The 21,518-nt window shown below is 36.6% G+C and overlaps 1 protein-coding gene across 1 annotated transcript in view; it reads right to left on the bottom strand.

Annotated features, from left to right (window-relative positions):
- Positions 1-3,420: 3,420 nt before the first annotated feature.
- Positions 3,421-21,518, bottom strand: part of Fbxo8 (F-box protein 8) — a 40,128-nt gene continuing 22,030 nt past the window's right edge. The window contains exons 4-6 of the mRNA XM_034520847.2: positions 7,473-7,591; positions 5,287-5,483; positions 3,421-4,037 (exon numbers count right to left, since the gene is read on the bottom strand). Of these exons, the coding sequence (XP_034376738.1) occupies positions 3,850-4,037; positions 5,287-5,483; positions 7,473-7,591 (504 nt within the window). The 3' untranslated portion in view covers positions 3,421-3,849. The remainder of the gene's footprint in view (positions 4,038-5,286; positions 5,484-7,472; positions 7,592-21,518) is intronic.

Genomic DNA, 21,518 nt, shown 5'->3' with positions numbered 1-21,518 from the left:
CAGAGCCTGGAGCCAAAATGATGACATCATGAGTTCCAGATCCCAGAGGTGTGGTTTTTTTTTTCTACTGGGTTTTGATCTCGCTTTGTTCCAGTTTGTCCTTGCTTTGGCTACATTCCCCACACCAGCTGGGACCCCACAGTGCCAAGCAGACATGGGATCCATCCCTCCCTGCTGTAGCCCCATCACCCTTCTGGTCAACACTTCTACACAATGGAATACTATTCAGCTATTAAAAATAAGAACATCATGAACTTTACAGACAAATGGATGGAAGTAGAAAATAGCATCCAGAGTGAGATAACCCAGACTGAAAGGACATGTGTGGCATGTACTCACTGTTAAATGGATGTCAGCCAAAAAGTACAGAGTACCTTGATACACCCCACAAACCCTAACAAGTTAAACAAGAAGGAAGCCTCAAGTAAGGATGCTCAATCCCATTTAGAAGGGGAAACAAAATAATCATAGGAGAAAGAGGGAGGGAGGGACTTGGGTAGGAGTGGGAAAGGGGATGGAAAAGGGGGAGACAGGAGGCCCAGAGGGCCAGAAGGATGAATGAAAATATGCAGCTGCCCAGGTTGGGGTGAGGGGTGAGGGAAACCTCTAGGAAGTCCCAGAAACCCGGGATGGGGAAAACTCCCAGAAGTCAATGGGGTGAGCTGAAATGCCCAACAGTGGGGATATGGATCCTGAAGAAACCACTTCCCATAGTCAAACAGGACCCACGGAGGAGGGATGAGGACACCAACTAACCTACAAAACTTTTGACGCGAATTTGCCCCTGTCTAAAAGAAATATGAGGACAAAAATGAAAGAGATTAAAGGAATGGCTGACTAGTACCAGCCCAACTTGGGATCCATCCCATGGCAGGCACCAATCCCTGACACTATTACTGATGCTATGTTGTGCTTGCAGTCAGGAGTCTAATACAGCTGTTCTGTGAGACGCTCTATCTGCAGCTGCAGATTCTCACAGCCAAGCATTGGACAGAAGTCAGAGATCCCTGTGGAAGAGTTAGGGGAAGGACTGAAGGAACTGAAGTGGGTGGCAACCACAAAGGAATATCAACAGTATCAACTAACCTGGATCCCTGGGAGCTCCCAGAGACTGAGCCACCAACCAAAGAGCATACATGGGCTCATCTGTGGCCCCTGGCACATATGTAGCAGAGGGCTGCCTTGTCTGGCCTCAGTGGGAGGGGATGCACCTAATCCTTTAGAGGCTTAATGCCCCAGGGTGTGTAGAGGGGGGATACAGGTGGTTAGGCACCACCTCATAAGCAAAAGAGGGAGGCGGTGGGGAAAGAACCCTGTGTGGAGGGGACCAGGAAGGGGGACAACATTTGGGAATGTTGTAAATTACACACACACGAAAGGCATTAAAGTAGAATTGCATATTCAGCAACAATTTCTTCAAAAAGAAAGGTATTTTCAAATACAACTATGAGTCCCACAAAATAACACGCTAATAGCCATGATTATATGCAGAGGGCCGGGTACAGCTCCATGCAAGCTCCTTGCTTGCCCATATGAACCCTGCTTAGCTGATTCAGTGGACCGTGTTCTTTTGGTGTCCTCCATCCCCTCTGACTCCTATAAACTACCCAGGCCTCTTCTGAGGATAGGGGCTGGATGGAGAATTCCACATTAGACTCTCTCTGCACACAATGCACTGTGGGTCTTAGCACTGCCCCCTTATGCTGCCAGAGGAAGCCTCTGATGACAACTGGACAAGGAACACACTGATCTTAGTATAACACAGTGTCATTAGGAATCATTTCACTGATTTTTTTTTCTTCCCCAAGTCATGTTTGGTTCTCCCACATATTGCCTGTCGTCTTCTATCTTGTTTTGTCCTATTTGGCTGTAGAATCTTGGAGGCCTGTTCTTTTCTGAAGAGGAAAGAATGGGGGCAATGGATCTGGGGGATAAGAAAGATGGGGGAGCTGGGAGGAGTGAAGAAGGGGAACTGTAGTTGGAATGCATTGTATGAGAGACAAATCTATTTCAATAAAAATAAAACAAAAAAATCAAATAAAATTACGATAGTTTCGAGTTGACTCCAACTTGAATAGATGTTCTCATTTTGAAAATATTATTATTGTAAAAAGGGCTTGAATTTTCACAAAAGAGTAAGAGTATTTAAAATTGTATTATTGACAAACATGAAAGAATATTTTTTCTTTCCTCATTTAAAGATGCTTGTTAAAAATAAGACTTTGGATTTTGTACCTTAACAACTCTAAAATTGTGGGTAAAGACAATGCCACGTGACATGGTATAATATTAACTGTGGTTAAGAAACTTCATATAACTGACATTACAATCTAATTTGCATGGGATAGGCAATTTGTAAAGATTCACATAATATTTTTACATTTCCTTAAATGTAAATTTTACCTCGAAGTGAAAAGATGATAAAAATGTAGACCTCTCTCTTCAATGATATGTAAATGTACATGCTTAGCAACAGAGAAAATATATTTTTTGAAACTAGTCTTGCTATGTTTAAAATCATTAAGATGAGTTGATGGGTGAAGGAATGACTTCATATATGCTTAACAGAGTAGAACTGTGATTGTAGGATCTAGGTGGAGTTTCACACTTTCTTGTAAAATGCTTACACTTTCTGTCTGAATATTCCCACTAGAAAATTATCTGAAAAAGGGGGAGGTAGAGGGTGGAAATTAAAGAGGAAAACAATGAGGAAATGAAGTCTTTTATAAAAAAGTCAAATTGAGAAGAGGGAGGAGGTAGCAAGGGAGGAAGCTTTCAGGTGGTAACAGAAACAGCTACAGAAAAGGCGTTGGGGTAGACAGACGGAGAGATCAATGCATCACACTCCAAAAACTGACAACTAGAGAAAATAAGTTCAGCAGTTTTCCTCTTATTACACAAGCTGTGCTGTCTCTGAATGCTGATCTCATGTCCCGGTGTCACCACTGTTCCATAACATAGTGCACAGCGCAGGAAAAGCCCTTGACAAATATTTGAAGAATGAAGTGTATAATGTGATTCACAGCATAATATCCTATTACTAGCTAACTCTGAAGAAAGATCAGGATTAGGAAAATAATTAAGACTGAGTTGTTCAGAAATGAGGAAGTAATACTTCCCCAAGTTCTAATAATATTTTATTCTGTTTATAAATGTGACTTCTAAATTCTGACACATTTTTATATTCTCAATGTTTATATGATATACTGAAACTTTATTAACCTAGAAATTTTAAAAATTAATCAAATGATATGTTATACAAATAAGGCCAGTTTTGCATAGTATATTAATATAGTAACAAATCAACACTCTTCCAAGTGGAGAGAAATGGGAAGCTGGTATTGGTTTCTAGGGTCAGATCCAAATTTGACAAAGCCAACAATATTCTTAGATCAGAGTCAAATAAATTTCCAAACTCAGTTCAAGAGAAAAGGAAAACCTTTAGTTAAAATCTTTACAATAAAATAATTATGATCATAAATCTCTTCAGTTAAATATGTATACATTACATGGTATTTTTTAAAGGATGGAAATGGATAGTTTCCAGACAAATCTAATGCACAAACACTCCATTATAGAGTATATGTCAGTTTAACATTCTCTAACAATTGTGTTATACAGTGGCTGTTTTGTGCAAACATGATGAGCAAAATTAAGAAAAGTTCTGCAAAATTAGTTCTGAAATTTCTAAACTAGAAAACAGTGAAAGAAGAAGAGGGCTGCAGTCAAGCTGGATTTTACAGAGGCTGAACTGGAGTGAGCAGTGCTGATGCAACCCCACTGCCACTAAGTCTGTGCCTGGGTAGCCTCAGTCTGCAGTAGAAAGTTGAAGTTCGAACAATTGTGCTTTTATGCAGCCACATGGCCAATAAGGTAGATGTTGTCATAAAGGTGTCCTACAAAATCTTCACTAATGTTCTGAGCAGCGCGGCGGGTGTTTCGAATAAACTCTCTTTTTGACATTTTATTCTTCACATGAGGACTAGTGAGGTCAATGGAAAGTAGAATCAAAGAGTAGCACAGTACATAGACAGCATCTGGAAGGAAAAGAGAACACATCAATATTAGCTAGCTCAGGATAGCCACAGGTCATAGGGAGATAAAGGTTCAAAATCTGCTGAGATTTTGAACCTTTATCTCCCTATGGTGACTCCAACTTGAATAGACATTCTCTATTCAAGGTCAACCTGCCCTGTGGGCCTGGGCTTTTCTTCCAGGTTACTCCTTAAACTTCTGTCCTGGGAACTCTGTAGATTGTGCACACTGACTAAACATCATCCAGTTCAGAGGAACTTCAGGATGCCTTAGAAGTTTCTAGTGAAAACACACTCCAAACTCAGTGTTTCAGAACCTGCTTTATTCTCGTTTTCTAATAAGACATTTATATCCAACTATGACTAAATAAGTCCCACCGCTGGCTTATGATCTTGCCCATCAAAGAAGTCAAGATATTTACCTTAAAGAATGCTTTTTACAAAAACCTAATTTAGTTTGAAAGCATATTTAATGACATGAAATGTATACCTTGGCACTAAAAATAGAATGTATTTTTAAGATTGTTAAATTACTATTCTCATTGGAGAGATGACTTTAAAGTGGACGCAATCTGCACATTAACTCTAAAAATAGATCTTTAGGTAAAACATTGCCCTGACTGAGCACATGCAACAAAGTGGTGTTTTTTTTTTTTTTCTTTTATATGCATCACAGGGCAATACTTGATGCTTAATATAACAGCAATAGCAACTATCATGACATTTGCGGTACTGTGCTATTTACATTTAACAATCCTACAGTCTTAAGAGAACTAAATACTGTATTTTATTAAACATGTTCATCAAATATCACATAACAGGTAAATGTTTTGTACTCTTTAATTAAGAAGCACAATTCTTAATACAAAGATAACAAATAAATTTATAAAATGACCATACACTTATGAGAGTTGAGAGAGCACAGCATACATAAGTATATACATGGTGAAAAGTAACTGTGTTAGAAATAAATTTTAGTAGAAATATATTGTCATCTATGTGCAGCTTATTAAAAGCTTCAACATAATCTTTACAGTAACTGGCAAAAATAATAAGAATAACTTTAAAGACTTTCTTCATAAAGCAATGCATTCACGTGCAAAGGGTAAGTACATGTCCTTTCTTCCGAGTGTTTTCTCCATGCAGTCACTGCTGCAACAACTAAACAAGTATTTAGAATGTGTAGATTAACACACACACACACACACACACACACACACACACACACACACACACACTGAGCTATTCTTACCAGGACTAAGGCCAAGTTCTCGCATTAGGTCAGGATTGCAAGCACAGAACCTATGTGAGAACTTTGTTATAAGAGTTTCAAGGTACTCCCCGCGTTCTTCAGGAGCGTGAATATGACGAAAAAATTCTCTCAGTGCATTTGGCAAGAACTGATTCCTAAAATTATGCAGGGTTACAAGGTCATCCAAGACATCTCTCCTAAAGAAAGAGGGGGAAAAAAAGGTACAGCTGTAGTTAATGTTTTAAAAAAAATAAAAATCATAATATATCATTTTTGTATAAAAATGCTTCATTATTGATTACTATATCAGTGTACTTTATCCTTACCCTTTAAAACAATTAGGTATGATTAGTTACAAAGTTAAGCTACTTTGAACTTCTTGAATAGGCTAAAATAAAGCATGATAAAGTAAAATACAGAATTCTACAAAGAACCTAAGATTTGAAGTATTGAAAGTGCTGCTCAGCTGCTGTGATGACACTCATGAGGCTGAGGCAGAAGGATCATGAGTTCAAGGCTAGTCTGAGACTCTGTTCTTTCCTCCTGCTATTTCTTCCCAAGTGTCCTCTGATCTAAGTCCAAAGAGCCCTAGAGTTGATGCCTTTTAAATAGTAATGAATCTTCCTCTACTGTACCAAAGCACATGTTCAGAGATACATGTAAGAGCTATCCATGTATCCACATAGACTATACCCTGTCTTACAGTCTGGTCTTCCTTTCTGATAGTTTATTGTAAACAGTTTGTGTTTAGAAATGGATTCAAATCATTATCTTTAGTGGTTACTCACCATCCGAACATATGGGCATAATAATTCTATGGATATATATTTAAGCATATATATTATATATACAATATTTACAACTGTTGTATAATATAAACAAATGTATGTTATATATTTTAACATGTTGCATGTAATAAGCAGTGTGACTCTTTGTAACAATATTCTTCAACTGTTACTGAACTCAAACTTGATTATATGTTTATATGATCACAACCTTCATTTTGACCAGTGGCTTATGGCAAGGCTAGGCAAATACAGCCAGTGGGCAAACGCTGACCTACTGCTTGTATTTGTAAATAGATTTAATGGAACAGGGCCATAGTGCTTTGTTTATAGTTGGCCTGTGTCTGCTTATACAACACAAACGGCAGAGTTATAAGCAAATGCAACAGAGATCATAAGGTCAGCAAAGCTAAATATTTATAGAAAGATCTACAAAGAAGCACCAGTCTACGTAGTTAAGGACAACATCTTCCATAGGAGACTTCTTTCATGGCCAGCATGCTGGTGTAGACGCTCTCTCAGTATTTTTATGTGTACAATTAACTAGAATGTAAGGGCACAGGTGAGTAACTTTAATGAAAATGCCATCTGATCCATCAACTCTACCTGCATGATTGCATACTAAATGTCACGTTTGGTAGACTTAAAGAAGGTATATTGGTGTTTTGTTTGCATGCCTGTCTGTGCACTCTGTGCATACAGTGCCCATTGAGGACAGATGAGGATGAATAATCTGGCACTGGAGCTGTGAGCCACCATGTGGATGCTAGGAACCAAGATCCTCTGCAGAGCAACAAGTATTCTTAACTGTGAGCCATCATCTCTCCAGGTTTACCTTTGCAGAATTTTCAGACTTCACATAATTGCTCTCTGCAACATTATGCAACTATATGCATATCCTTATATTCCTTAGGTTTTGAAGTTTACAGTTTGTCTTTACAATAGAATTTTAAATGGACAGTTCCAGGATTTAGAACTTCGGGTTACCTAAACACTTACCTCATGACTAACTATTAAGAAAAAGCCAGGGCTGCAATTTCTACCAAGGTGTCTGCTTTGGTTTGATATACCAGGGATGTTGGGCTATCATAGTGTCTGTTTTGACAGTTCTGGCTGGTCACAGACTTGAGAACCTCTGCCTTAGTTTCCAAGTGCTGTCAGTACAGCTGTTTACAAATACCATGTCAGGCTACACACGGCCATTTTGTACTTTTAAAATGGTAACCTTTTAGCAACATGTTAAACAAAAAAGTCAAATCAATTGTAAGATATAATAATCTTTTTATAGTTTTACTCAATTTTGCAACTAGATTATTCTATATAATATAGGTTTTAAAATAAGGTTAACACATACATTACTTAACTCACTCATTTCTGATAAAAATTTAATTTTTGCTTTACCTTTCATCAAGATAGATTCTCAGTTTTTTCCAATTTAGTGTTCTGGTACAGAAGATAAATTTTGCTATTTCCTTTGGCGAATCATCTAGGATACCCTTGGACATAAAGTAGCTCACTCCCTAAGACAGAAAGACAAGTCTACATAAGCACACCCAGCTTTGATTTATAATTTTAGTAATTAGGCAAGTGAAGAACCACAGCTGTGGGGTCTTCTCAGCATTACCATGGGGTTTATAGCTTTCACATGCAAAATACAAGCTGAAGCCTGATCTAACACTAGGATGTAGTTGGTAGTTTACATGCGATGAAAAGGAGGAAATTCAAAGTTAAGATTCATGAAGACATCCTATTTTCAGGCTCATGACAGGATAAACTAACTATACAGAAATATGGACTAATTTGGGAGGGGATGTGGTCAAGCCATAATATAGACTATAAAAATTAACTTGGCAACAAATACTTCCTTTTCCTAAGAGAAAGCATTTTTTAAAGCTCAGATACATACACTGTGGTATACATTTTAAGGGAATAACTTTTTTTTGCGAGAAAAAAAAAAAACAATTAGATTCTCCAAATGAAACATTTTACAACTTTATTGTGGAAACAAAGATAATCGCATTACTTCAGTTCCAGGACGTAGGGCAAACTCCAAGCTGACTCACAGTTTCCTACGTGGCCTTTAAAGTTCCCTACACTCTGTACGCATCTGGGTAAAATACCACTGCGACAAAGCATGGACGACAACACAAGTTCAGTTGTATTTGATTAGTTTTATCTTTGAATTTCCTTTTCTCTGCATGCAGAGTTGTCCAGAGAAGCATTACCCTCACATTTGTATCTACTTTGACTTAAGTCAACAACAATAAAACATCAACGACAACAAAATCCAAATGCTGAAAGCAATGTTCTCTCACATTCAAATAAATGACAGGTGCATTTGAATGCGCAGTTATTGAAATAAAAGGCAAGTTGTTTATTTCAACTTGTAGCTCCAGATACAAGTTGAAATATGCATTCCCCTGAATGCGTATGTCTGGATACTAACATAATGTGAGCATCTAATTGGCAGAGAATATAACATATAATGTACATGCAACATACTGCTTTCACACATAAATTCCTTCAGCATTTCTTCACTTTACAAACACATTGTACTCAGAAGTACTGTATACATTAGAACCTTAAAACTTAAGAATTTTTATGAAAGACTCTCAAAGATAAAAACATCCTCATTAAAATTTTGTATTAAAGAGTTTAAAAAGCAATTTGGTACTATGAAGTAACGCTTTTGAAAGGTTAGAATTATCTGCAAACTGAAATTTCAAGATACGACTTTTTATATAAAGCTGATTTTAAGAGCCATCAGAATGTTAACAGCAACATTATCAACTTTTCATGTGAGATGCAGTACTATAAAAGCAATACTAAGGCATCAACTAGAAGAGCAGACTATGATAGCATGAAGCTTTCCTGTCTGCTCAAGCTGTATCTCACTGACTCCTGAGAAACAAAGGCTACATGTGTGCTGTGATCATGGTAGAAAGTCTTTTTGGGCGTGAGGCTCTCTTGCCAGTGCTTGAGGGGGCAGGACTACACAAATGTTAATGCTTGGTCCATCCTTTCCTCTCCTCCGTTGGTCTGAACGACTGAGAGCTGACTGTATGCTTACTCATCTGACTAGCAAAACGTGAGTCATGTTGGTTTCCCAAAGGCTCTAAGGAACAATGATAAAACGCTTCTGAATTCTTTCCAATGGTTAATTCTAACTGAAGTGATTCAAAGACAAGGGATGTTTATTATGCACTATAATACTTTACTTACTTTATTCATAAGCCAACTACCAGATAATAGATATAAAATTAGTTTTAGTCTCCCTGTTAAAATTACACAAAAATAAATTCATATTTCTCTAGATACACAATGGTACCATTTCAACATCATTTGATGTTACTTAGTTACACAGTAGCCTTAATATGTGGCTCATTAAGTATCATAAAATATATTTAATAATAATAATACAATGTTGATTATTTGCTTTTTATGGAACATATGTTTAGAAAGCTTACATATCTAATCTAACTTGAGTTCTCTAAAATAATTGAATGTGAAGAAGTGAGTATACATACAATTCAGAAAACTGGAATAACGACCTGAAATAAGCCAACTTTATTGATTTTACAAGGAAAAAAGGCACATGCCAGTTTTGAGGTTAGGATTTCTCTGGAGCAGGCAGGTTAGCCTTGTAAGCATAGGAGGAATAGCCAGCAAGCACAAGTGTCAGTTCAAACTAGCATCACGTAAGAAAGCATAGGCTTGCAACTAGAACTCAGTTGCTTACTCTGTCATCTGCTTGATTCCTTTTTTTTTTTTTTTTTTTGCTTTTCTAAAACAAACTTAAGTTTCAAATTTACTACTATTTAATTCCATTGCTTATTTAAAGTTAATTCTTAATTAAAATACTATTCTGTTCAACTTTTAGAATTACTTAAGTTCAGGGTAATTGCTAGTCCTTACTTGTGGAGAATTCTAAAACACGTTTGTTAGGTAATTGCAATACAACACAATGGTTTTGGTCTTATAGTGAGATGGCTCCAAGCCATAAGCTGAGCAGTTGAAATGATTGGTCAAAGTAGATGGTCCTTAGAAGTATTTCTAAAGGAAAGTTACTGTGAGGGTAGATAGAATTTGTATAGGAAAACAGCATTATAACCTAATATTTACTCCGTTTTATGTTTGTTTGGATTTTGTTTTTCAAGACAGGTTTTGTCTCTGTGTATAGCCCTGGTTGTCCTGGAACTCACTTTGTGGACCAGGCTGACCTGAGATCTGCCTGCCTCTGCCTTCAAAGTGCTGAGATTAAAGGTGTGTGCACCACTACCCAGTTTAAAAATCCATTACTTAATATTTGGTTTAAAGAAATATTCTCACAAGGATTTGCTCTTAAAGGAGGCCTGGAGGCTACTGATGGGCTCAGGCACCTTGACTCACTGGAGTCATCTAATTAACCCCAAAGACTCAGGGATCTTTAAGAAAATATCCATTTAAGCTTCATAGTTTGATATAGTAACAAATACCCAGAGACCACTTTATAAAACAGACACCTGTGCACACTTACGTATCTGTCTATACTTACGACCTTAACGCTTTACATAGGTACAGTACTGAGTAACAGACACTGAGCAGTGTAAGATAAGTATTTTACCCAAAGGAAATTTAAGCCTATTTGTGGTGATGAGGTCGATATATAAATAACTCGAATATACACATAAGACAAATTAATGACACAAAATGGTGGAATAAAGCTTAAATGAACATGTAAAAAAGTATTTTTAACTGTCCAATGCCAGAAATAATTACTAAGAGATAGGACACATGGATAAGATTTAAGGGAGTGAAAGGTCTCAACAGTTTTGATGAAGAACACGCCATTTTTACTTATCTGTATCACTAGAGCAAAGGTAATGCGAGAAACAAAGTTTGGCTCTTTTCAGGAAACAGGGAAGTATCTTGAACGTGAGAGTACGCCTAGAACTGAATTGAGAGCAGTGCTGAATTTTATGGCAACATCTGTATGCTCTAGACATGTATAAGTGAAAACCTCTGAAGGCTATATGACAAAGTGAAGCAATGCTCTACAGTGTGACTTTGACAATGTAACAATCCTTTCTTAGTGTGTCTGCTTTCTGCCGTGTTAGTCAACTTTGCTCTAGAAATACTTCTTAAAACTTCCTACGTTTTAAGTTAATCACCATTTTGAATAGAGTAAGCTCACACGTTTCTAAGCCCCATCTCATTTAATCTGTGTCCCCTTTGTATATGACACAAGTTCCATGCTGGTGTCATAGTACTTGTGATCAATGGACCCAGATTTTACTTAAAAATGCCCCTAAAACACAAGAACAGTAATGCTATCAAAGGAAGGCCACAAAGCAACTCCTTTCAAAGACAAGGCGGAAGTACCATAAGTCATACAGAGAACACATTCGTATGCTTTTTATTACTGTGTACTGTTGTAAGTTTTCTATTAATATTCTTGTATCTTACTATTCCTCATGATGAGTTAAGTTTTATAGGTGTATATGCATAAGGAGCTTTGGGGAGTGTTGGAATATGTAACCTGTAGAGACTACTATACCATGAAAAGAAATAGTAGACTATAAATTAAGTAATTAGATATGGCAGATATCCAGGTTGGGCATGTACAAAACAGCAAAGTAGGAAGTGATAGATTTTAAAAGATAATATAGAACTCTATATGTCATATAAATGAAGTTAAGAGGAGAATGTACTTGATAAATGTGTTAAACAACAGCCTATAAGGCAATGAAAAGTGAAAGATAACCAATTTTCTGGCTTGATGAAGAGGAAAATAGTTTAAAAAAAAAATAACATAACAAATCAAGAGATGGGCTGGAGATGTGACTCAGTTGGTCTCAAAAGTGCTTGTCTAGCATACACGAAGCTTCGTTCCCAGTACCACAGAAAAACGACAACAAAAACAAAACTAGGAGTAGCAGTACATATTTATAATCCTGGAATTCAGGAAGTGGAAACAGAATGAGTTCAAGAAGTTTGAGGCCAACATGGGGCATGTGAGATCCTGCCTCAAAACAAACAAGTAGATGAGGGTGTTAAGGCCCAGAGAGAGCTCAGTGCTACAGTTCCTGTTTACTGTATTCAGGACCCTGGGGTTGATTCCAAAATAAGAGAGAAAAAAAGGGAGTGAATTGGGGTAGGAGTGATGTGTATACACACACACACACACACACACACACACACACACACACGGTGTTAACTGAAGTAATGATGGATTAACGGGAAAGATTTAAGAGGCAATGAACTACTAAAAAGATAGAGTGGGAAAAATAAGGATGTGTGTGTGTGTGTGTGTGTGTGTGTGTGTGTGTCTGTGTATGTGTAACAATAATGAGGAAAGAAAAAAGAGCTCAGAATTTGACAGGGAGTGGGGGACATGGGAGGAGAATGGGGGCAATGATGAAATTATATTTCAATTACATAAAAAGTACAGAATAACTGGAGAGAGCGCTCAGCTTTTAGGAGGACGAGCTGCTCTCCAGAGGGCCAGGATCAGATTCCCAAGGTCCACAGAACTGCTTGTAACACTCTAACTTCAGAAACTGGGGATTTGGCGCCCTCTTCTGGCCTTTCTGGGCTCCAGTCACATGTGGTATGCAAACACACAAGCAGGCAAAACACACATAAATTTACTAATAAAAATACACAATAAAAATACCAATACACATTTAAAAAAGGATGCTTTTTGTTTGTCTTTTTTCTAAGTATGCAATAGAGTTTATTTAGGGCATGGGGAGGGGAGTTGAGGAGAGAGTAGACACAGAGAGAGGTGGGGGAAGCAGTAGAGATAAGAGTAGTAGAGGCTGCCATAAATACGTGGAGAGGAGCATGGGAGAGAAGAAATAGAAAAGGAAGAGAGTAAGAGCAGAATCACAAAAATATTATGTTAAAAAGTTAAACCTATATGCAGGGTTGTCCCCAGCAGGAATGAAAACAAAATGGGTGGATAAATGTTAAAGATGAAGTCCCAATGTAAAAGATAAACAGGTAAATAAAAATCCAAATAGAAATGAAACACTTCTTTAAAGAAATGTAGAGAAATGGAAGGGAGATACAAAACAGATTTTTCTGCTTGTTTATTTTTTTTCAAAAAGGAGAAAGCAATGAATTAGACAAATGATGAACCTCATTACTTAAGTTTTAAATAACTAAAAGCCCTGTTAATCAAGTTAAATACCTTAAAACAGAAAATGAACCCCACCTGTGAGCTACTAACAGCTCCTCACAGAGTTGAGCCTGTGACTAAGGTGCATCACTAAGACGTGATGACACTTCTCAAATCACAAGTTATGCCCAACAATTACATGGGCACTTTATCACTGAAATGGGTTAGCTGAGATAAAACTCTTAGAAAAGCCCATTCTCCCTTCACCAGGCTCTAGGCTGGCGAAAGAAGCCATGGAAAAGAAGCTTTATGAGCTATGACATGCTTAATGACAACCCAAACTAATGAGACAGTGATGTCTACACATGATTTGGAATTCTTGCTTAATAAATGTCAGAGACAAATACTATGCTTTTTAAAACAAAATTGTAACTTTGTCATAATCTTTAGTCACATGGACATCTGAAATATACTTAGGAGCTTTGAAACATTTTTTAAAATAATTAACAAATTTTTATAAGTCTTAAGAGTACAGAAGTAGAGGAATACACTCATCAAAACAGCATGTTACTGTGTATACCTGCCAGATAATACACTAAAGGCAAAAGGTCTCACCAATCTTTGTGGATCCTGGTCAGACTGATGCACACATTATAAAGAACCACTACTCAAGCTGCAAAGAGTTATTTACTAGAATCTAAAGGTTTGAGAGGAACTTCAAGGCCTGAAGCAGAATCTGTCTCTTCAACTCTAAGTTACCGTAGCTGTGCCTGGAGAACACTATCTACTGAACAGTCAGGAACACTGACTACTTGACTTGCCCTACTTTATTTAATCATAACACCACCAGTATTCTAACTACCTATTCCATGGAGGCAGAAACAACACAGAGGTTACATCCTTCATATCAAAATGACAGAACTCAGATGAGGTCAAGATGCTTAGTAAGACCCTCCCCTAAGACATGTGGAAATGCCTCAAATCTACTTCTTAGAGGATAGGGCACTGTTCCAAATCACCACTAGCAGCAGGTCACTGTATTAATTACTAATACAGTGTACACTGTACTAATTACTGGCCTAGAACAAAAAATAAATTTGTGAAAAATAAAGCTAATGTTATACTTATGTTTTACCATCCTTCTAAAGCCATGACTAAGCTGATGGAAACCTAACACTTGAAGACTGAATCTAAAAGGAAAAAATGTCATTTATATTTCTGATATAGCAGCTATATTGGGAGCAACAACTAATGCATTAAAGAGATAAGAAAGGCAACCATCTTACATATTAAATCTATAAAGTGACATCAAGGATATCACTTTAAACTATACTTATATCAAGTTAGAGGAAACCTAGTCAAAGAGAGTATGGTAAAAGAAATTAGAGAAAATATATTTTTTCTTTGAAATGAACTTAAGATAAACAATGTTAAAAGACTTCTAAGTATATTAATCTAAATTGGTAATAAAAGCATAATTTAAGTGAAGAAAAAGACCTATTCATATATACTGTCTACCAACACACTGCCCATTAATTTTACTTAATTTTTATTCATGATGATTTCACAATGAGACAGAAAATCAGCATTTAACATAGATAATAAAGGAAACAAGTGGGAAGTGTATCAGATGCTCTGACAACATGAGCCAATTGTGGGAAATCCATTTCTCTGAAACAGGTTAACTTTAACTCCACAGCCTGCAGGTAAACCATGTACTGCAATAACTCTAGGAGAAAGGACAGAAAGGGAAGACCTGATAGATAATAAAACTGACTTAACATGCAGGATACAGTTGGTTTCTTAACTATAAAATCATCTATAAACCAGACTAGATATACATACACACATATATTCATACACACACACACACACACACACACACACACACACAATTTTCTCATTATAAAGGCAGACCCCCCCCCCCACACACACACATTCCTCATACTTAGGTTTAGAAACAAATTTTACAAATCCTTCAGCATAATTCTGCTGGTGCTGTAGTTCACAGGACTAAATTACATAAACACTTCTGGGTCAATGGAAAAAAAGAATAGAAGGGATTGCATGGTTGGTTTAGGCCTGAAATTCAGATACTCTGCTAAGTAAAATTCTAGAAGCAGAAAAGAGGGACACAGCCTTTGGGTAAGCACCCCTAATAACACTTTAATGAGTTACCACTTGCAAGGTTTTGATTCTCTCCTTCAGTTACGGTATCTGCTGGGTCGGAGGCCTTATACCCACAGGAGGGACACTGGTACTGGAAGCACAACAATTTGGATAGGTAGACCACTGTGGGAAGCGGCTCCCGCTCTTGCCATTACAAGGTGGCACTTGGCATAGGCATTGCTTGAGAGAAAAGACAACTCCATATATGGAGTTGTATGCGCTGAGAGGTGTGGTTACCCAATCACCCCACCTCGCATCATTGAGAATGGCCAATCTCCAGTGACTTCGTGGCAGTTGCTGATAGGATTAAGGCAATGCTTATAAGGGGCTACGGGAGCTGGGGAGGGAAGAGAGAGAAGAGAAAGAGAAGCTTGCTATACAGGGATAGCTGAATAAACCGCTTGAAGAAGAACACGGTTGCCGTTGCCTTATTTCACTGGTCGGATGTGGGTAGCGACAGACCACTACAAATTTATCTTCATATCTGATGTAAGAGTTTAGTTGGAGTAAAAGGAGCTAGTTAACAATCAGATAAATCCCCAACCCAAATACAGCTCAACTAGCTTTTCCTGGGCAAGTTAATACTTTTAGTCTGCTAATTGGTTACAACATGTCAAGTCATGTAAGATGTGCTGGGGCAAAGGTGGCCATTCAACATGAGGCCCATGTCTCACGAGACAGCCCATGCTCTACACTGCTTGGATGGCTAGGAACAGGAAACTAGATAGCACAGAGACCTAGGATAGAACCAAACACAACTGGTGAACAAAGAAACAAATAGTTCCTAATGAACTATTGCCATACTAATTATACTAATAGACTGATGTCTTACACAGCAGTCACCAGAGAGGCTTCCTCCAGTAGCAGATGGGAGTGGGTGCACAGACCCACAACCAGACATTACACAAACAGAAAGTCTAAATTGGAGGTCTTCATCAGGTCCCTCACCTCAAAGCTTGGAGAACCTCCGGGAAGAGGTGGAGGAAGGACTGTAGGAGTCAAAGGGGATGAAGGACACCAAGAGATCAACTAAGCAGGGCTCACATGAACTTACAGAGACTGAAGCAACAAGCATAGAACCTGCATCACTCTGCCAGGCTGTTAGTCTGACATTTTTGCTGAACTCCTAACTGTGAGAGTGGGTGTGACTCTGACTTTTTTGCCTATTCTTGAGACTCTTTTCCTCCTGTTGGGTTGCCTTGTTCAGCCTTGTTGTGAGGGCTTTTGCCTTGTCTTATTGTATCTTGTTTTGTCCTATTTGGTTGTTGTTTCTTGGAGGCCTACTCTTTTCTGAAGAAGAAATGGAAGGGGAGTAGATCTGGAGGAGAGGGGAGGAAGAGTGGAGATGGGAGGAGAAGAGGTAGGGAAACTGGTTGGGATGTACTGTATGAGAGAATAATCTATCTTCAAGGAAGGAAGGAAGGAAGGAAGGAAGGAAGGAAGGAAGGAAGGAAGGCAGGCAGGCCAGAGGGAGGTAGGAACAGAGGAGGGGAAGGAGATGTGGCAGCTCTTCCAGTCAAAGTCTACAGACTGTCAAAGATGAAATCACTCTAGCACTTTGAGATATCTTCCTCAAGATGCTTTAAAGCAAAGAAATAGATACGATTTAAGTCACTGTCAGCTTGAGCTGTTCCTTGAAGCCAAAGCATTCTACTTGGTAAATACTGCAGGTACCAATTCATAAAATGAGGCACTGGCTGTGAAACACTGACAGCTACTGACTGACTCAATCATTCCAAGATAAACTTCAGTTTATATTCTATCGAGGAATTAGAAATTCAAGTTTCTGTATCTATAGGCTATAACAGACTGTTCAAGGCACATACATCTTCCTGTTAATAGGGCTTACTCTCAACTATGTACAACATACAGTTATTACTGAGACTGTTTTCTATAAAAAAATTAAGTAAACATTTCTGGCTCTGTGGAACTAGAATTAATCTCAAAAGGTAGAGCATTTTCCTTTTGAGGAAATCTATCTATATGGCCTGTAACTCATCATTGGAAATACAGGAGATATTCAGATTTTATACGGCTCATACAGAGAATAAGATTATCAAAGATTTAATTACAAATAGTCAATAATACCAAATTACTTTTCAGGGACATTTGTATCAGTCTACAGCAATATTGAATATTGCTTTAGGGGTTTATTTTCTAAAGTAACACTTTACTTAACAAATGTAAGTAATAACTAAAACACAAAATATGAAAATGGTCTCAGTCGGTCAAGACACAACAAAACTGTTGTTTTTAAATAGTAAGTACTATCAGACAATAGAAAAGAAAACAAGTAATTGTAGGTATACAGATTCTATTATAGAGATGGCAGGTTAAATTTAAAAAACAATTATAAACCAGCAGAGTTTTATCAGATAGCTGCAAATGAATAGTATGACATCTCAGCCATTCTTAAATTTATAAGTTTATTTCCAACTATGTTTCTTGGAATGTTCCTTAACAAAACCAAATACTGTTGTATCAAATAAACTTGGATAGTGTTTCATACTATGTGTACTTGTTGACTATTCCCTATGTGTATCATGCGTTACAGGCTTCACAAAGCTATACTGTCAGCCGACTAACTAGAAATCTAAGTAGAAATCTATCCTCTTCAAATTTACCTGACTTGAAAATTACTTCCTCACTATATAATTGAAAATGTTCTTGTGTATGTTCTGACAAAACCAATTGGGGTTATCTATCCTTAGGAATAAAAGTTTAAGTTATTTACACTACTGGCCCTATGCTATGAAATAGATAATAAGCATTTTCAGGCTATACATAAAAAACTCAGTCAAATCTGTAACAGTAAGGTGAGCACCTTCTTAAAATTGCTCCTATAATGGAAGAACTTATACATTTCCTGGTTAAACAGCAAAAAAAAAAAAAGTTTTAACAATAAATTATATATCTATTTAATTCATTTCTTCTAAAATAGGTCATATCTACTTAACTCATTTCCATGTAAAATAGGTTAAACAAAATACTTTTCATAATAGACTTTTACCCAGGCTCCAATTAGTAAAATTCATAAAAGTGTATGTAATTAGGTATTTCTGTATGAATATAGGAGAAATTTGTTTATACAGCTACTGCATACTTTTATACTGTAAAGACTACTTAAAACATAGAGTTGAAAACAAGTCTACCTTATACTATGGTTACTATCAGTTTTTAAGACTATAAATTTAAAAATAACTCTGTCCAGAAAATGTTCTAGACAAGATAGATGAAAAGTACCATTTATCACAACACTCCTAGCAGAATAGAATTGACACACTGAACTTGTACATGCAGGGAAAATTACAACTTAGTGTAGACAGATAGTACTCAGCACATTCCTTTACTAGAATGTGGTCATTGCCACACAGTACAGAAGCTCATGCACAAGACCAAGACATTACATACAGCTGAGATCACAATGTCATGCAGATAACAACAGCGTGCTAGATAATCGTACCAAATTGTGCAGATGTTCTCCCCCACCCCACGAGCCACTGCCAGCAGTTGTTATGAAGTTTGGTTACCCATATCCGTGACATGAACGGTGTCCTTTGGAGAATCTTGTTCCCTGTGGCTGTAAGTATTCTTATTTTTATATTTTAATGATGTTTGTTATTAAAAAATCTTATGTACAAACTAGAAATCATGGAAAATACACTTTTTATAATATTCAGCAAATATTTATAACTTATCTCAAGCAGCTGTAATAAACACCACTTATATTTGAACATATTATTAACAATAATTTACTGCTTACTTAGATGAACCCCAGAAAAATATATCTGATGACAGTGCTCTAGTGAGTGGGGGAAAAATAAATCTCCAAAAGTACTCTGATTCTAGCATTCCATTCCCATGATCTGGCTAATTATACTCATATTGCCAAGTTCTCCATGAGAATATCTTTCTGATAACTTTCTTTAATATGACTTTGATTCACTTTGTAAGTAAAAAACAAACTGATTTTGTATTTGTAATGAAAATTGGGATAAAGTCATTAAAATGATTTCCCTCTTTTTTCTGAATACATTAAATGGATATTGGCATTTAAATGCCTTTTTGGGGGTGGCCTATTTGTACTATGAGTGTATTTTAGCAAAGATAAAATTTTGTTTGCTATAGGTAATACCTACTAAAGTACTGATATTCACAATAACATAGAATCAGAGTCTGAACCACAGACCCTTGGCGTGGCTCAGCTCTGTGCCTCTGGGCAGCATTTTGCCCTTTCAGAACAGTGAATTAACATATTCAGGAACACTCTAAGCTACTCTCAATCAGGCTTGAGCATGAAGATGTGAAGAAAGGAAATACAGCCAACTCTCAATAACAATGAAAGGCAGGATGGAAAGGATACTGAGGATCTAAAAATTCTAATTTGATAACTTGAATTCCCTTGCTTAGCAAATATCTGAACTAAAAATTTAAAATTCTAATCACATTACAAATGGACTTGAGTACTATTTTTTTTCTGCCTTCCCTCAAAACAGTCTAGGAGTTATTAACAATAACTCTATGGTATAATGTACAGAGCTGCAAACATAGAAACATACTTTTGTGTCTAATTTTTCTAATTTAGTCATTTAAAGCTATCTAGCCCATATCCTAATATATGAGGTCAGAAATTTTTTCTTTCTTTTCATAAAAAAAAAAAAACCATGACTTTATAATTTGTTTTTAAAACTCCAAGACACTTAGGAAGAAACAACTACTTACCAGCATTAGTACCAGCCATGGTATCTCACTTTTCTGACTTTGTACAACTTGGTACTTAACAAGTTATACTTACTTTGCTTACAATGGAACATTTGCAAGACATATGAATTAAAGATGATACTTTGATATCACATCCATATAATTTATGATAGAAGCCAGTGAGACTTCACAAACTAGGCATAATAAGGGGAGGGCTTACAAAAGTTTTCTCTCCTGATTTACATATCCTTGAGCAAAGGACTACACTAGTTGGCCTCAGTTTTTTTCCAGCAATCTCAACTCAATTGCTAAGCAGACCAAAGCAAAACATTTGACAGCTCACCAGTGATATGAGCTACTTTAATGAGCAATCAGTAAAGTTTACTTATAATTAAAATCAGAAAGGCTCTGAAACTAATCTAGCCTATGAATAACTATAGTGAGATTTCTGTCACAGTGCAAGACCTGAAAGGTGACATGCTTATGTTATCTGTTTACACAGAAGATATTGTGAAAAGCAACCATGTTTTACTATTGAATTGGAAAATTACAATATAGAGATAAGCAATAAACTCTAATATATGGAAATTCCTTACTGTTTACTATAGTCTAAAACGTGGCATTTTACTTATAAAGGCTTCAAATATGCAGTTTGAATGCTAGCTTTTAATAAAGCATCCCATTTTCATTAAGAATCCATGGTTTTTTTTGGCATGGTGGCACACTATAGTCTCAGCATTTTGGAAACTAAAGCAGAAAGATCAGAAGTTTAAAGTCAGCCTGAAATATATAGTAAATTCAAGACAAGCCTGGGCTTCAGAAGACTCTGTCTCAAAAAATAACATGAGCAACTAGAAAAAGCATTAGAACTTCAAGTACTTTAAACCATTAGAAAGAAAAAAAGAAAAGAGAATTGGTATCTCAATGTGAACATTATAGCAGGTTTTATACTGAACTATTTGTTATATTTGTAATGATAAGATTAAATGATAAAGTGCATGTTTAAAAATTTTAAGTGTGCAAGAAAAATTTGACAAGGAAAGTATTTATTGTAAGGGAAAATCAATCTATTTAAAAATGTACCATCACTGTGTTATTTCATTCACAGTTATAAGAACAATAGATTAGGTTTAAGCTTAAAATTAAAAACTGGAGAAATACTTTCCTATTTATAATACAATTAAGATAATTTTGGAACTTGGCTGCATAGCTTAAACAATTCTTTTTTCTGTTTTTAAGAGATTTATTTATCTATTTATGTATTTTATGTATATGAGTGCTCTATCTGCATGTATGCCTGCATGACAAAAGAGGGCATCAGATCTCATTACAGATGGTTGTGAACCACCATGTGGTTGCTGGAAATTAAACTTAGGACCTCTAGAAGGACAGCCAGTGCTCTTAACAATTGAACTATCTCTCCAGCCGCCAATTTACCAAATCATTATTAGTAACTTTATAACAAATAAAAATCA

Source organism: Arvicanthis niloticus, chromosome 16, assembly GCF_011762505.2.
Source record: "Arvicanthis niloticus isolate mArvNil1 chromosome 16, mArvNil1.pat.X, whole genome shotgun sequence".
Classification (NCBI taxonomy): Eukaryota; Metazoa; Chordata; class Mammalia; order Rodentia; family Muridae; genus Arvicanthis; species Arvicanthis niloticus.
Note: the sequence above shows the minus strand (reverse complement) of the source record. Positions and strands in the feature narration are given on the sequence as shown.